Source organism: Papio anubis, chromosome 9 (genome assembly GCF_008728515.1).
Source record: "Papio anubis isolate 15944 chromosome 9, Panubis1.0, whole genome shotgun sequence".
NCBI lineage: Eukaryota > Metazoa > Chordata > Mammalia > Primates > Cercopithecidae > Papio > Papio anubis.
In genome coordinates, this window is record NC_044984.1 from 51,382,674 (window position 1) to 51,399,396 (window position 16,723).

At 46.9% G+C, this 16,723-nt stretch overlaps 1 protein-coding gene across 8 annotated transcripts; it reads right to left on the reverse strand.

Annotated features, from left to right (window-relative positions):
* Window positions 1-3,246: 3,246 nt before the first annotated feature.
* LOC116268600 (nascent polypeptide-associated complex subunit alpha) lies at window positions 3,247-16,511 on the reverse strand. 8 transcript variants are annotated; one of them, XM_031650575.1, is made up of 10 exons: window positions 15,470-16,511; window positions 14,662-14,733; window positions 10,366-12,096; window positions 7,432-7,593; window positions 5,710-5,795; window positions 5,470-5,547; window positions 4,344-4,490; window positions 3,841-3,969; window positions 3,565-3,687; window positions 3,247-3,372 (listed from the first exon to the last, which is right to left on the reverse strand). In XM_031650575.1, the coding sequence occupies exons 2-10, from the start codon at window positions 14,729-14,731 to the stop codon at window positions 3,358-3,360; spliced, it is 2,541 nt and encodes an 846-aa protein (XP_031506435.1). In that variant the 5' UTR covers window positions 14,732-14,733; window positions 15,470-16,511; the 3' UTR covers window positions 3,247-3,357. The 8 variants fall into 8 exon arrangements, with proteins under 8 accessions (XP_031506435.1, XP_031506436.1, XP_031506440.1 ...); XM_031650576.1 differs by lacking the exon at window positions 10,366-12,096 and having other exon boundaries at window positions 15,470-15,600; XM_031650580.1 differs by lacking the exons at window positions 7,432-7,593; window positions 10,366-12,096.
* Between the last annotated feature and the right edge of the window lie 212 nt (window positions 16,512-16,723).

Consider the following 16,723-nt stretch of genomic DNA (forward strand, 5'->3'; position numbering starts at 1 on the left):
TTTTTTTTTTTGAGATGGAGTTTTGGAGTTTTGCTCTTGTCCAGGCTGGAGTGCAATGGCATGATCTTGGCTCACTGCAACCTCAGCCTCCTGGGATCAAAGGACTCTCCTGCCTTAGCCTTCGAAGTAGCTGGGGTTAGGGGCATAGGCAACCACACCTGGCTAATTTTGTTTTTTTTGAGACAGAGTCTGGCTCTGTCACCCAGGCTGGAGTGCAGTGGCGCCGTGTCAGCTTACTGCAACCTCCACTTCCCAGGTTGAAGTGATTCTCATGCCTCAGCCACCTGGCTAATTTTGTTTTTTATTTTTATAGAGACAGGATTTCACCATGTTGGCCAGGCTGGTCTTGAACTCTTGACCTCAGATGATCTGCCTGCCTCAGGCTGCCAAAATGTTGGGATTACAGGTGTTAGCCACCATGCCCAGTCTTATATATATTTTTTGACACAGAATCTCACTTTGTCACCCAGGGTGGAGTGTAGTGGTGTGATCATGGCTCACTACAACTTCTGCCTCCCAGGATCAAGGGATCCTCCCACCTCCACCTCTCTAGTAGCTGGGACACTATGCCCGGCTAATTTTTTGTGTGTGTGTGTCTGTGTGTGTGTTTAGACGGAGTTTTGGTCTTGTTGCCCAGGCTGGAGTGCAATGGCATGATCTTGGTGCACTGCAACCTCTGCCTCCTGGGTTCAAGTGATTCTCCTGCCTCAGCCTCCCAAGTAGCGGGATTATAGGCGTCCACAACCATGTCCGGCTCATTTTTGTATTTTTAGTAGTGACAGGGTTTCACCGTGTTGGCCAGGCTGGTCTTGAACTCCTGACCTCAGGTGATCCACCCGCCTCGGTCTCCCAAAGGGCTGGGATTCGCCATTTTGCCCAGGCTAGTCTCAAAAGTCCTGAGCTCAAATGATCCTTTGTACTCCCTGGCCAAGCTATCCTGGCTTCCCAAAGTGCTGGGATTACAGGGATGAGCCACTGCGCCCAGCCAAATAATATTCTGCTGTTGCTATATACCACATCTTATTTAAGCATTCATCTGTTGATGGACACTTGGGTTTCTGCTGCCTTTGTCTATTGTGAATAATGCTGCTATGAGTATGGTTGTAACACTGAATCGCTGATTGTAATTCTTTTGGGTTTAAAACCAGAAGTGGAATTGCGGGATCATATATGGTAATTCTATTTTTAATTATTTGAGGATCTGCCATACTATTCCATAGTGGCTGCACCATTTAACATTCCCACCAACAGTGCACAAGTTCTTCACATTTCTTCACATCCTTGCTAACACTTTTTTTTGATAGCCTAATGGGTTGAGGTGACTTTTTCTTAAATTTTTTTTCTTTTTTTCCTTAAGGCACATTTTCGCTCTTGTTGCCCAGGCTGGAGTGCAATGGCGCGATGTCGGCTCATGGCAACCTCCGCCTCCCAGGTTCAAGCGATTCTCCTGCCACAGCCTCCCTGGTAGCTGGGATTAGAGGCATGTGCCACCACACCCAGCTAATTTTTTTTTTTTTTTTTGAGACGGAGTCTCGCTCTGTCGCCCAGGCTGGAGTGCAGTGGCCGAATCTCAGCTCACTGCAAGCTTCGCCTCCCAGGTTCCCGCCATTCTCCTACCTACCTCAGCCTCCGGAGTAGCTGAGACTACAGGCGCCCGCCAGCCACCTCGCCCGGCTAATTTTTTGTATTTTTTTAGTGGAGACGGGGTTTCACCATATTAGCCAGGATGGTCTTGATCTCCTGACCTCGTGATCCGCCCGTCTCGGCCTCCCAAGGTGGTGGGATTACAGGCGTGAGCCACCGCACCCGGCTGGCCTCATTTTTTAAGGAGACCAAAAGACTGAATTCTATAAAAATGCCTTAACTTCTTTAGTTCTAAAGCCCAGTTTTAGATGTTAGCCACATTTATTCCCATTTTAACATCTTCCTTCTAGGTGTATTTTCACATATTCATTTTAGGATTCTTGCCTCTACATTTACTTGTAACTTTCCCATTTCTAAATTGTAGCCCTTTGATTTCTTTCAAACCATTCTCTGACAACTCAAACTCAGTTTATTTTTCTTGGAATTCCTACATAGCTATCTGTAAACTAACTGTTATGTTTTAGTTAGCCTGGGACAGTCATTGTTTTCACTTATTGTCCTAATATATAATTATGGCTATCCCAATCAGAAGCTACTTTGTAGATTAAAATGTCTGTAGAGAATTTGCTTAAGAGCAGAAAGTTTACAATATACTCAAAATTTTTGTATTTTTAGTAGTACTCAAAATCTTCCCCTTCAGGAGGCAGCCTTTTCATGTATCTCCTACCTCCTCTTCAACTCCCTACCAAGCTCTTATATGTCGAGGAGTTACAATGTAAACTCCTCAGAGGACACAGAAACCCCAGTGTGCATTCAGAAAGATTGGAGTTCAGTGAAGGGGCTGATTACTAGATACAGAAGAATCAGGATCTGCTAACAGTTAACATCTGGGAAAGTGGAAATGAGAAACTAATTTTTTTTGAGACAGTGTCTCACTCTGTCACCCAGGCTAGAGTGCAGTGGTGATCTCAGTGATTACTCAGTGATTCTATTTTTTGTAGATGCAGGGTTTTGCCATGTTTCCCAGGCTGGTGTCAAATTCCTGGGCTAAAGTGATCCACCTGCCTTGACCTCCCCGTGTTGGGATTACAGGTGTGAGCCATCCCGCCTGGTCAGAAATAAGAAACTTTATAGTCAGGTTGTATTTCCTAGTTAGGAAGGTCCTAACAGCCTAGTAAAGTAACTTTTTTTTTTTTTGAGACATAGTCTCACTGTGTCGCCCAGGCTGGAGTGCAGTGGCACGATCTCGATCTCCGCTCACTGCAAGCTCTGCCTCCCGGGTTGCCGCCATTCTCCTGCCTCAGCCTCCCGAGTAGCTGGGACTACAGGCGCCTGCCACCTCGCCCGGCTAGTTTTTTTTTTTTTGTACTTTTTAGTAGAGACGGGGTTTCACCATGTTCGCCAGGATGGTCTCGATCTCCTGACCTCGTGATCCGCCCCTCCTTGGTCTCCCAAAGTGCTGGGATTACAGGTGTGAGCCACTGCGCCTGGCCAGTGACTTGTTAAAAGAGGTATAAAGTCTGAGATTTTAAGCGGGAAATCTGTGGCATTAAACCTTATCAAATGAGGGAGGCCTTAGGAGTAATTAACAAATTATTAGAACCTTTACAAGTTTTTTGTTTGTTTTGGGGGGGGGGGGGGGGGAAGAGACCAGTCATTGACTGAGTTCATCCAACAAGAAGCCATAACTTTATTTATGATAGAAACAGTACAAATTTCAAACCAAGCTGCAGTTACTCCTTTGAGACACCAAAAAAAGTTGCTTTCAGATGATTACATTGTTAATTCCTGTAAGAGAGAAAAGATAATTAGCGGTTCTTATAGGCAAATCAGGAGAACTCAGGTCACTAAAACCTACGGCAACTCAGAAGAGGCTCTGGAATGAGGTTCCCTAATTGGCTGATATTTAGCAGACAAAATAAAGTCACTCGTAATTGGTCAGGGCAGAGGGAGTCAAGGAACAAAGGCTTGAACACTTACCATAATCGCATTTACAATATCATTACTGTTGTTCTTCAGGGCTCGGACTGCCTTTGCTCTCGACACATTTGCTTGTGACATGACCAATTCTATGTCCTTAACTTCTACACCTGTTTCATCGACCTAAGAGAGGAGAGGGAAAAAGCAGTAAATTAAAGGCAAAAACAATTTCAGCAGTTCTTTGGAGTCTCCTCAATCTAGTTTTTAATATAGCTCACCAACACGAACACATTGCTATATGGCGACAGTTAACATATGAAAGATTTCCTAGTATACCTCTTCCTCTTCACTCTCCTCTTGTACGGTTGGAGTCTGTGTGTTTTCTTGAATGTTTGAGACAGCTTCACCTTGAACTTTGAATTTCTCAGCAGCTGCTAGTTGTGCTTGCTGGGATAAATCTTCGATCTACAGGGTAGAGAATACAGATTCATGTGAGTAGATCAGCAGTCTTTGAAAAATAAATCATATAGTTTCACAACTCTCTGTAAACCCACTTCAGGTAACTTACTGTACGGCTTTAAACTGCTTGCCCTTACTCGCAGTAGAAAGAGTAGTTTTTAGGTTTAGAGCGGTGGTTCTCAACTAGGGGGTAGTTATGTGTCCCAGGAGATATATGGCAATGGAGTTTTTGGGTAATCAAAACTGGATGTAATGCTGCTAAGCATCCATAATGAACAGGATAGCCCTTCCATAACAGAGAACTACCAGAGGCAAAATGTCAGCAGTGCTGAGGTTGAGAAACCCTGGTCTAGAACAATGCCCAAGAAAAGTTTACTCACCTTGGCTTCCCCAAAAACTATGTAAGTATCTGAAGCAGGGCTCTTGTAGACATCTGGTTTTGTGATGACAAAGAGGATATTCTTAGATTTCCGGATAGTGACTCTAGTAACTCCTGTAACCTGTCGAAGACCCAGTTTGGACATAGCCTAAAGAAGAGAAAATAGTATAAGGTTTGCAACCTCTTTAGAAGCAGCCTAAAGAAGCAAGGAACATAATACAACATCCAAAGCAAAGCTTTTCCCCAGGCTGAGAAAAGTTCATACAAGAATAGAGAATGGGGCCGGGCGCAGTGGCTCAAGTCTGTAATTCCAGCACTTTGGGAGGCTGAGACGGGCAGATCACGAGGTCAGGAGATCGAGACCAGCCTGGCTAACACGGTGAAATCCCGTCTCTACTAAAAATGCAAAAAAAAATTAGCCAGGTGAGGTGGCGGGCGCCTGTAATCCCAGCTACTTGGGAGGCTGAGGCAGGAGAATGGCGTGAACCCGGGAGGCAGAGCTTGCAGTGAGCTGACATCCAGCCACTGCACTCCAGCCTGGGCGATAGAGTGAGACTCCGTTACAAAAAAAAAAGAGAATGGGTTTTCTGCCATAGTAACTTCTGCTACTTTACTTTTTAATTTTTGGAGACAGGTCTTGCTCTGTCGCCCAGGCTGGAGTGCAGGAGTGCAATCTCGGCTCAATGTAACCTCCACCTCCCGGGTTCAAGCAACTGCCGTGCCTCAACCACCTTTGTAGCTGGGACTACAGGAGCGTACCACCACGCCCTGCTATTTTTTTTTTGGTATTTTTAGTAGACAGGGGTTTCGCCATGTTGGCCAGGCTGGTCTTGAACTCTTGACCTCAAGTGATCCACTTGCCCCGGCCTTCCAGAGTGCTGGGATTACAAGTGTGAGCCACCAATCCAGCTACTTCTGCTACTTTAAACAGGATTCTACCACTACTAAGAATTGGGTTCAGTGTATACTGCTTGGGTGATGGGTGCACTAAAATCTCAAAAATCAACACTGAAGTACTTACTCGTGTAACCAAAATACCACCTGTTCCCCAAAAACCTATGGAAATAAAGAGTTCCACTCTGTATAAAGGTGCTTCATTAGATCCTGAAATCCTTTTCAAATCTTACCTTCCGTGCCTTCTTTTCACTCCGACTCTGTTTTGCTTTACTGACTGGTTCTTCATCAATTTCAGCTGCTGCCGCCAGCTAAGAAGATAAAACAGGTATTAGTTAACCAGAATCCAAGATCTGGATAGCACAATTTCCTTGTGGGTTTTCCTTTATGAAGGTTCACAGTTCCAAATACAAAAGTTGCCCTGATCAACCCTGCTTCCTTGACCCAATACCAGTTAGTAAGAGAATACCCACCTGGGCTTGTTGTGTGGTTGCCTGGGTGGAATCCTGTTCTTCAAGCTCTGGTACTGATTCATCACTGTCAGATTCTGTTCCAGACCCTAAAATGAGAAACAACTTTTACTGCTTTATAGTAGAAATTATAAGAGAAGGTACTTCATTACATCCTGCCTGGACTACAGGTCAATGCTTCATGCAAGACTTAAGAATGTTAAATGTAAACCAACTGGCTTGTGTGAGGCCAGCTTGATAGCCCCTAACTTAGTCACTAACTAGTGGGTACACATCTAGTAAAGACCCAGCCCTAACCCCAGAAATGAAAAGTAATCACTAGAAATAGCTGAGCAGTTTAACATACTGTAACTGCTTTCTTTCCCTCAAGGTCTTTGTTTCTTGGCACAGGCAAATAATGACCCCTATGACTGACTCTAAATTTTACCCAACAGTCCAATTATCCCTGTAAAATTCTGTCAGAAGGTGCCCCCAGATACACTTAAGTGAAAAAAACAAAATCACACCATGGAGGCACAATAGGTAGGTTGGATTTCCCCTCAACTTTTTTTTTTTTTTTTTTTTTTGAGACGGAGTCTCACTCTGTCACCCAGGCTGGAGTGCAGTGGCACCATCTTGGCTCACTGCAAGCTCTGCCTCCCGGGCTCACGCCATTCTCCTGCCTCAGCCTCCCCAGTAGCTGGGACTACAGGTGCCCATCACCACGCCCGGCTAATTTTTTGTATTTTTTTTTTAGTAGAGACGGGGTTTTACCATGTTAGCCAGAATGGTCTTGATCTCATGACCTTGTGATCCGCCCGCCTCGGCCTCCCAGAGTGCTGGGATTACAGGCATGAGCCACCAAGCCCGGCCTTTTTTTGTATTTTTGGTAGAGACAGGGTTTCACTGTGTCAGCCAGGATGGTCTCCATCTCCTGACCTCGTGATCCGCCCGCCTTGGCCTTCCAAAGTGCTGGGATTACAGGCGTGAGCCACCGCGCCCGGCCATTCCCTCAACTTTTAAACGGGGTTGGAGCAAGTCAAAAGCAGTCACATGCACATATTCAGCCTCATTTTCAAACCATTCACCCCAGCAATGTGATCTAATCAATATAGTTAGAAGATTCTCAATGATGTTGACCTGTATCTCTTAATTTTTCCAAACATAATTCACATAAATTTATTTCAATTCAAAGGCCAAGCATCAGTAAAGACTACTGAGGAAAAAAAGCATATACCTGCACCATTTTCAGGCTAGGAAAAACAGGTTTCTACATTTTTATGAGAAGGAAGTCCCTGGGCACCTGGTCATTACTAAGTCTAAGAATTGAAAAAGAAATACAAATAGTTCAATTCTCCAATGTTTTAGCAAATCTCAGGCCCAGGGACAAGGTTAGTTAGTGATGTGGTAGGGATTAGAGCAAATTAAAAGGTCTGGCAGGTCTTGGTTTTCAATGTCAGATCAATTAGGTAAAATAGATGGCATGGTAGGCTCAGGGTAGTCCGGGCCACAATGTACTGAATGATACACAATACACTATATATCTATCTGAAGTGATGAAAACCAAGATTTTGTTTCATATTCCTAGAGCTTTTGCATTTAAAATGATCATTCTATGTTCTATGTCCAAACCCAAGCAGATTCACTGGAGAAAGCGGCGCATCACAGGGTTAGTATTGGTGGGTAGCCCCCAAGAGGGGTGTGGGCAACAGACACACCATGCACACGGCAAACCAAGGCAAATACCCTTGTTGTTCTTCATAACAGGCTGCTTGGCAGAGGGGGTTGGGACAGGGATTCCAGCAGCTTTGGGGGTGGGCATGTTGACGAGGACTGACTGGAAAGGCACTCCCCCAGAGATTGGTTCCGGGGGTATCAGAGGCGGCAGCTCATCCTCATCAGCAGGGGCTAGGGGTTTAGAGGGTGATTCCAACACCAGCCCAGGAGAGGACAGCAAAAATTGCTGTTTAGGAGGCAGAGTGGGAACTGGGGAGGGAGCAAGAGGCAGAGAGACTGGTGGGGTGGGTGGTGGAGAGACAGATGCTGATTCAGGTTTAGGAAGGACCTTCTCAGAGGCAGCTGCTGTTAGAGGGGTGGATGCCTTAGACTCAGGAGGAGCCAAGGGGCCCTTTGGGGAATGAGAAGCAGCTTTGCCTTTTGATGTCTTTGAAGAGCATTTCTGAGCAGGGAGTAGAGGGGCTGGAGCCACTGTGGAAAGGGGTCCTTTAGAACCATTGTTAGCTGAGGGATCTGGACACATAGGAGGTGAAGTAGCAGAACTCTTTTTGGTCTGTGGACCTTTCCGAGTGGGAGCTGTGATGACTGGCGTACTTTCTGGAGCTGGGGCAACAAGTACTTCTTTGAGAGCTGTGGGGCCTTTCTTTGCTGGAAGCCCTTTAGATGCTTGAGGAACAGTGGCCCCCATTTTACATGTGACAGAAACTGGGGAGGCAGGGAAGTCTTTGAGGGAGGAAGGAGTCACAGGTGGGGAAGTGGGGGTCCCTTTGGGGGCTGGAGTTGCTGGGCCCTTTTTGGGGGATGGAGGAGTCACAGCTGGAGGAGTAGGGGCCTCTTTGGGAGATGGGGCCCCTTTGTAAGAGGAAGGAGTCACTGCTGGGGGACTGGAGGCCTCTTTGGAGGATGGGGTAGCCGGGGCTTCTTTGGGGGCTGGAATTGCTGGGCTCTTTTTGGGGGAGGGAAGAGTCATAGCTGGGGGAATGAGGGCCTCTTTGGGGGCTAGAGTTGCTGGGGTCTTTTTAGAGAGAGGAGTCACTATTTGGGCAATGGGGTCCCTTCTGGAGGATGGGGTAGCTGGGACCTCTTTGGGGGAAGAAGGAATCACAGCTGGCAGAATGGGGGCCCCCATGGGGGCTGGAGTTGCCGGGGCCTTTTTGGGAGAGGAAGTGGGAGCTTGTTTGGGGACTGAGGGCTCCTTGGGGGAAGGAGGAGTCACTGCTGGGAGGGTGGGATCCCCTTTGGAGGATGGGGTAGCTGGGCCTCCTTTGGGGGCTGAAGTTGCTGGGGCCTTTTTGAGGGAGACAGGAGTCACTGCTAGGGGAGTGGTATCGCCTTTGGATGGGGTGGCTGGGCCTTCTCTGGTGACTGGAGTTGCTGGAGCCTTTTTGGGGGAGAGAGGAATCACTGCTGGGGAAGTGGGGTTCCCTTTGGGAGATGGGATAGCTGGTCCTCTTTTAGGGGAGGGAGGAGTCACAGCTGGACCTCCTTTGTGGGAGGGAGTTGCAGCTGGGGGAGTGGGGTCCTCTTTGGAGGATGGGGTAGTTGGGCTTCCTTTAGAGGAGGGAGTTGTAGTTGGGAGAGTGGGGGTCCCTTTGGGGGAGGGAGGAGTTGCAGCTGGGGGAGTGGGGGCCCCTTTGGGGGATGGGGTAGCTGGACCTCCTTTTGGGGAAGGAGTTGCAGCTGGGGGTGTGGGGGGCCCTTTTGGGGAGGGCGGAGTCACAGCTGGGGGAGTGGGAGCCCCTTTGTGGGGTGGGATAGCTGGGGGACCTCCTTTGGGGGAGGGAGGAGTTGCAGCTGGGGGTGTGGGGGCCCCTTTGGGGGATGGGGTAGCTGGGCCTCCTCTGGGGGAGGGAGGAGTTGCAGCTGGGGGTTTGGGGGTCCCTTTAGGGGATGGGGTAGCTGGGCCTCCTTTGCGGGAAGGAGGAGTTGCAGCTAGGGGTGTGGGGGCCCCTTTGGGGGATGGGGTAGCTGGGGCCTTTTTGAGGGAGGAAGAAGTCCTGGATAGAGTGGGAGGAGCGGGAGCCTGTTTGGGTGCTGGGGTAGCTGGACCCTCTTTGGGGAAGGGCGGATTCACAACTGAAGGAGTGGAGGTCTCTTTGGGGGTTAGTGTTACTCTTTTGGGAGACAGAGGAGTCACAGCTGAGGGAGCAGGGGCCCCTTTGGGGGATGGAGGAGTGGGAGAATGCTTCGTGGCGGGTGAGTCTTTAGAGTCTTGGAAAGAAAGACTATTCTCTGGAAGAAATGAAGCTTCAACTGGCGAAACAGGGGACGAGAGATTTCCAACAGGAGTATCAGGGCCAGCAGAACCCTTCTTGGTTGGAGGTCTTTTAGTCTGAGACACACTAACCCCTAAAGGAGATGGGGAGTCAGCTAGGTAAGTCAGAGATCCTTTGGAAGATGCAGTAGCAGAAGCACCAGAGTCCTCAGTTGGGCACTCTTTGGGAGAGGAAGCAACAGGTGCCAATGCTGAAGTATGAGAAATACCATAAACCTTTTTTGTACCTGGAGGAGTCCCAGCTGCGGGAAGAGAGGGTGAGGGCACAGACTTTGGGATTTCAGGGGCCAGCACTAAGGTAGCCAGAGGAGCAGAGGTATTCTGGGGGGATGGAGCCACAGGGCAATCTGAAGCTGTAGGAACCAAGGATAAAGTAGTAAGAGTGGAAGTACCTTCCTTAACTGGGTGGTTTTCAGGAGCTAAAGAGACAGTTCCTTCTAGAAAAGGGCTGGCTGTAGCTGTATAAGTTGAGGTACCTTTGGCAGTTGTGGGAGCCACCCCAGCAGGGTCAGCACTTTGCAAAGGACATGCAGTCACTGTTGGGGTAATGAGAGAACTTTTGAGAAGCAGACCAGCAGAGTCTGGGTCTGCATAAGAATCTGTCTTGATTACAGAGGCCGAGGAGGAGTTAACACCCAGCGGGGAGGTCACAGTGCTGGTTGGCTTACCTATAGGGAGAGGGCCTCCAAGGCTTTTCTTTGCTACGGTGGTTTCAGGAGAAAGAGATATCTCTGGAGAAGAGGATGTACTTTGGAAAGAAGGGGAATTTTTACGAACTGTCTGGGCTAATGGTAACACAGTAGGGTCTTTCTTGGTGGTGAGTTCTGCTTGGGCTGGAGAGAAAGCAGCTCCGTCAGGAGAGGCAGGTACAGTTTGGAGGTCTTTTTGTGTTGGAAATTTAACCAATACTGAACTGGGGAGATTTTTGAGGTCTTCAGGGTCTGGCAGAGGAGGAGAGACTGGTGTCCTCAGAGTGGTTGCTACTTGAGTAGAAGGCTCTTTGGGAGCCACAGGTGCCATAACCAAGGCAGCAGGGGAAGTTGGTTCTATATTACTTATGGGACCTGATGAAATTGGAGGAGAAACACAAGTAGCTACCTCAAAGGTAGTAGCTGCTGCATCAATTGTACAGGGGTTAGTCACCACAAGTGGGGTGGTTCCAACAGAAGAAACAGGCATTTGGGCCACTAAAGGATAATGATGAGTGGCATTAGGAGAGCTTTTGAGAATGAGAGAGGTCGTAGGAGATAATGAAGAGGAGGTAGCTACATTTAAGGAGCCAGAAGGGCTGTAGGTTATGCTAGTGATGGTAGAGGGACCTTTGTCAACAGATGGAGCCACCACTGGAAAGGCAGCCACAGTAGCAGGAACTACCTCATTTCTGGAAGGAAGGGGAGGAATTACAGATCTCTGAGAAGGATAAGAGTCCCCTGTGGAAGAATGATCTATAGAAATGGTCTTCACTGTAGGGTCTGTCAAAGCACTGGGACTTGTTTGACCTAAAGGTTGGACAGAACCAAAAGAACTTTGATACAAAGGTGCAAGATGAGAGCCCAGATAAATGGGAAAATCTGGGGGGGTGTTGGGACCCACAGTCTTTTGAGAAGAGGTCACCACAGGAAGAGACTGAGTTGAAAGAGGTAAGGCAGCAGATGGACTAACAGGCCCCTTTAGGCTGAGGCTTCCTGGGTTTTGCGGAGAAGTTAGAGCTGAGGAAATGGTGGTATCTTTGACTTGAAGGGAAGTGATAGCTAGGGTAGTTGTGGGTGTTGTCTGAGGAAGGGAGGCCATTCCAGATTGAACAGAGGCCACGGGAGTCACACAGTGGTAAGGAACGGTACTGACTATACATGGAGGACTGGGGGTGCCTTTTGGATTAGGGACTACCTCAGAGGGAACTTTAATAAGATTAGTCTTTGGTTCTGAGGGAGCAATGGGAGCTGACAGTGATATCACTGACCCTGACTCAGCTACAGCCACTGAAGGAGGTGAAGAAGGAAGGTTAGGTGGAAAAGCAGAACTCTTCTGAACTGAGTGGGGAGCCAGGGCAACCAGAGCTAAGGGAGCTGAAGAGGAAGGCGTCCCTTTCAGAGTTGGAGCTATCATGGGAGAGGCCAGAGCTAAGGCAGCTGGGGAGATGGGAGGTCCTATTAGGTTTGGTAGGAAAGTTGGGGCTTCAGGGGCAGTTCCCAAAGGTAGGGCTGTTCCAGAGGATGACTGGGTAAAAGGAACTTCAAAAGGGGTCGAGGCAATAGTAGAGGGGGAAGGGAATGGGGCAGCCTGGTTAGCAGTTGACAGAGGGCACTGTTGTGGGGCAGGAGAGCAAGGAGGGGGGAGGGTTTGTCCAGGCTGGCCTAAGGCAGCAGTGACACTCAAGGCTGAAGACATAGGTAGCACAGCTGGAGAAAGGCAAAAGGAGATAAAGAAAGGGGGGGGGGGAGGAGAAAAAAGGTGAGTTATGCAGCCCAACTTGGTACAACATGCCTCCTAGGACACACTCGAGTTTAAAATCTGACAGTCTAAGTGACCACGCAGGATTAGATAAAGGTGACACGCAACAACAACCTTTCCCAAACATTTTTCAGCAGTCAAGTGAGAAGACATTCCTCTCCTAATTTCTCACACTTCCCCAAGTTCTATCAAAGTAAACCAACTATTTTAGGGTGAGGAGAACAGTCTAAGAGTAGCCTATCTCTAAATGGGGAGCACAGACACTTGGGAGGTTGGGAACAACATGCTTTCTACCCTTTCCCAGTTGTGCTCTCCCCTTACTTCTTAAAACGGACTGTATTCCCAAGTCTTTCTCACAGCCAACAGAATTACCACAAAGAACAGCTAGCTATGCTACTCTGTCCACCCAAATATCATGAACTAACGGAAAAAATACCAAAAACTGGAACAAAGAAGATAGTGAGCAGTGATGATGATGGGGAATCTGAAGTAAGAAAAAACAGGCTTTTATACTTTCAGGCTTCCACTAGGCTAGGAAAAATCTGAATACAAAAATACAAAAATTGGCTGAGCGTCGTGGCACGCACCTGTAATACCAGCTACTCAGGAGGCTGAGGCAGGAGAATTGTTTGAACCCAGGAGGCGGAGGTTGCAGTGAGCCGAGATTGCACCACTGCACTCCAGCCTAGGCAATGGGGAGAAACTCCGTCTCAAAAAAAAAAAAAAAAAAGAAAAAAGAAAAAAGAAAAAAGAAAAGAAAAAAAAAAAAAAAAAAGAAGTGAATTGGAGTGGCGAGAATACACTTGATCCCCACTCCTTAACTTGGAATTTAAGTATTTCATTATGTCAAAATACACCAATATTTGGCATGACAGTAAGACAGTATTTCTGGCATTCAGGAGGTAACACAGAATTGGATCAACAAATGCTCAATGCTTAGAAGGCAATGTTAAACGGGGGGAAAAAAAAAGTCCGTGGTACCAAAATTCAAATTCAAAATTCACTGAACCAGTAATTCTGAAGTTCTTATGGCATACTACCATGGAAAAGACAAGGTGGCTCAACCAGTTTTTCCTGTAGAGTGGGTAGGCCAAAGTCTAATGATTACAGGAAAACACTACCAAACATAATGAATCACAAAAACATGGAATATATTTTCTTCTGACTGTACCTCAAATGGAATAAGGCCCCAAATACTTGCTTTGACACCATAACCAATTCCTTGAGCTTCCTACTTCACTCTAATAGACTGTCATTACAGACAAAATCCTGTGTATTTATCATTGGTACTTCCTTAATATAAGCCTACTATACAACTCAAACTATTCAGGAATACATTTAATAGCATTAAGGACTGTTTCAGAAGTAAATGCATTAGTTTTGAAGCTTGAATCAGATTTTTCTAAATTCATCTGAATTTCAAGTCTTCATATTTGTAAAATTAAGTTGTTCAATGACACAATCTCTAAAATCTCGTTTTGTACTGAAATCACAGAATCTTTAGAGAAGAGTACTTTATTTTTTCCCTTCCTTAAGCCCCTTGTACTTCAAGAATTTCATATTGTTTATACTCCAGCTCAGAACTCCCCATTCTTCCTAGCAGCTGTATTAATCCCTTCAGCTGCTAAAATCAAACAGGTGGGAAGCTTAATGCTTTCAACCATAAGCAACTCTACTGTAACCACAAAAAGGGAAAGGACTTGCCCTTAAATAACAAATGAAAAAAAAAAAAAAAATCATAAAAAGGTGAGAATGAAGATTACAGCCTGAAGAGTCCCTTCATTTAGCGCTGCACAACTGACTCAGAAAGGCTATCATTTTAAGAACTTTTCACTACCTCCTCCTAAGTTTTTTACAGAGATATGTTTTAACCAGAATTTAAAAATTAGCCTTCACAGTCACTACTTTCAACGTTGAGGATAAAAGAAGGATTTATTTCAATCCTGGGTTTCACACAATGATGCAGGAACTATTCCAGCACACTAGAAATATCTCAGCACCACCAATCCATAAACAAGTTATACGACCTAGGAGGACTCTGGGGCTCAGCAAGACACACTTACCACCAGCACACATCTCATCCAGACATGTGATAAAGGCACAATGCCAAGCTCTGCCAACTAAAACCTTGATGCAACTTGCTGGCTGGAGCTTCACAAATGCTCCGGGCTCCTTGGCCTGTGTCATCTAGTTCCAATAGGTAAGAATCACCGAGCCCCTTCCCTGCTCAGTTTTCCTATGTGAGGTTGGGGTTCCACAGGAGAGCTTCTTTAGAGGCAACAGGCATAACAGAAAGCAAGCTAGGGAACTTTTAACGTCCACGAATCTTAAAAACATTACTTTTACTCCAAATTCCTAAAGAAGTAACTCCAGGATAGTAATTTTACGGTCTATCCTCCTCGGTAAAGCTGCAACCCCATCCTCTTACACAGTGTACTTCCTCTTGGTCATTTTGCCACCAAATGGCCTTAGGGTCAATTTTAATTAATGGCAAGGGGGGTAGGGGAACCTACCTGTCTCAGCCTGGGGCTGCGGCAACTCCTGCTCTGTAGCAGGGACGGTTTCTGTGGCTTCGCCGGGCATTTCTGAAGGAAGGGAATATAAAGGAGGCCTGAATGATTGGGATACATTCACTTGCCCAACCCAGAGACAAGTATTCTTAAAAACTCCGTGGAGGGCCGTTAGAAAAAAACCGTGAGGGTGTTCGGGGGCAACCCTCCCCAAAGCACCTGGGAATAAGAGGTAAATATGTGACCCTTATGCCTCTATCAAGGCCAGCAATTCCCAGTTGCATTCTCAACCCGAGGGAGAGGATCCAGGGCTGGCTCCCGATCATAGGCGACTTCAGACGCTACCGTGAACCCTCTCCACTCCTAATACTCACACTGGCTAGGCTGGGGCCTCCTGGACTACGTTTGTCGACTTTGGGGACCCAGGAGGGGAAAGACGGTGCTGTAAGTTCAACACTTGCTTGTCACAATGAGAACGGTGTTGGAGGTTCTAAGGCTGTGACCCCTGACCCTTTTCTGGATCCCTTAAAGCAGTTCCCAAAACAAGACGCACTTCTCTTCTGCCCTCAACACTGCAACTGCTTCCATCTCTGCAGGCTCGGATTCCGGGCCCGGCCCGCAGCCCTTCTATTCTGCTTTTGCCAGGACACCAACCGCAGACCCCATTTTGTCAGGAAGCCCAGGGGCGAGTAGGAACCCTGTGGCCCCGTAAAGCCTCCAACTCTCCTTAACTCTCAGTCCCCGGGGCAGCTTAGCCCGAAAGAAAGGCGGATGGCTGCGGATAGAGAGTAGCGGCACAGAAAGTACTTACTGTTCAGGGAACGCGGAACCAAGATGGCGGCAGAAAGAGAGCGAGTGAGAGCGTGACCCACGCCTGTTGCAGAAGGAAGCCTGGAGCAGAAGGGGTGGGACTAGGATCCGATTCCGGGTCAAGAGCTGCCGGCAGCCACTTCCTTTGACGAGTGGCCGTTAGGCCGTTCCCACGGCGGGGGTGGTGACAAGGACTAAATAAGGGTAAGAATTCAGAACAGGACTCGCAGGCCTAGCAGGAGCTCTCTGCGCGGAGCCACGCAGTCCTCAGAACGAAGCAGACTCCGCCCTCCAGTCCGCAAAGTGGCGACTGCGGTATTAAGGCGACCTAGCGATTTCTCAAATAGCTCGGGAAGATAAGACATTAAATAGCGAATGCTACAGAGACTGTATTCACAGCGTTGGAGGGTGGAAGTGACCTAGGCTAACCAATTATTTTTGGAACACATGATGTGAAAATTAACATTTAAAAGCTGCTGGACGCTCCCCCTACCAAAAAAAAACAAAACCCGTTTTAAAACTTGACAGATGTGATGGGTCACATATAACTTCAGATTATAAATTTAATTCGATTTATTTTTCTTGTTCTGTTCAATGACTAGAGAGACTCAAACGATGTCACCATATGACAGCAACTCATGAGTGTTAAACTCTCCGTAAAACAATGTTAGCTGTACCCCACCTCAAAAAACAACAACAAACAAACAAACAAACAAAACACTGCTTGTAACCAAATTCTGTAATTATGCTCCAACCTTGTATAGATAACGTAATCCAGCTAAAAACTTCTCTGTCTGCCTAAGTAAATGAAATCTTAACTTCCCTACTTCTTAAGGCTGACCTCCATTCTTTGGAGTTGGTTTTTTGGTTGGTCTACCCTCACACTGCCCTTGAATAAATTCTTTAAACAGATTCTGGCCCTTTTGATTGTTTTAGGTTCACGACGGTTTAGGCTGATGTTGAAATTATAAAGCTGCAGATTCTCCTTTCCAGAAAAAAAGAACATAGGCACGTATACAATTCCTTTGCTTGCTATTTTAGGCACTTCTTGGATATTCTTTTTTTTTTTTTTTTTTTTTTGAGAGAGTCGCTCTGTCAGCCAGGCTGGAGTGCAGTGGCATGATCTCAGTTCACTGCAATCTCCATCTCTTGGGCTCAAGTAATTGTCCCGCCTCAGCCGCCTGAGTAGCTGGGATTACAGGTGTTTGCCACCATGCCCAGCTAATTTTTGTACTTTTTTTTTTTTTTTTTTTTT

What these genes read in the sequence shown, in the direction of transcription:
- LOC116268600 (XM_031650575.1), bottom strand. Translation starts at nt 14,731, where the DNA reads ATGCCCGGCGAAGCCACAGAAACCGTCCCTGCTACAGAGCAGGAGTTG. An exon ending in CAACCACACAACAAGCCCAG is followed by an intron (nt 5,548 to 5,709) that starts GTGGGTATTCTC and finishes TTATCTTCTTAG; the next exon opens with CTGGCGGCAGCAGCTGAAAT. An exon ending in AGGAGAGTGAAGAGGAAGAG is followed by an intron (nt 3,688 to 3,840) that starts GTATACTAGGAA and finishes CTCCTCTCTTAG; the next exon opens with GTCGATGAAACAGGTGTAGA.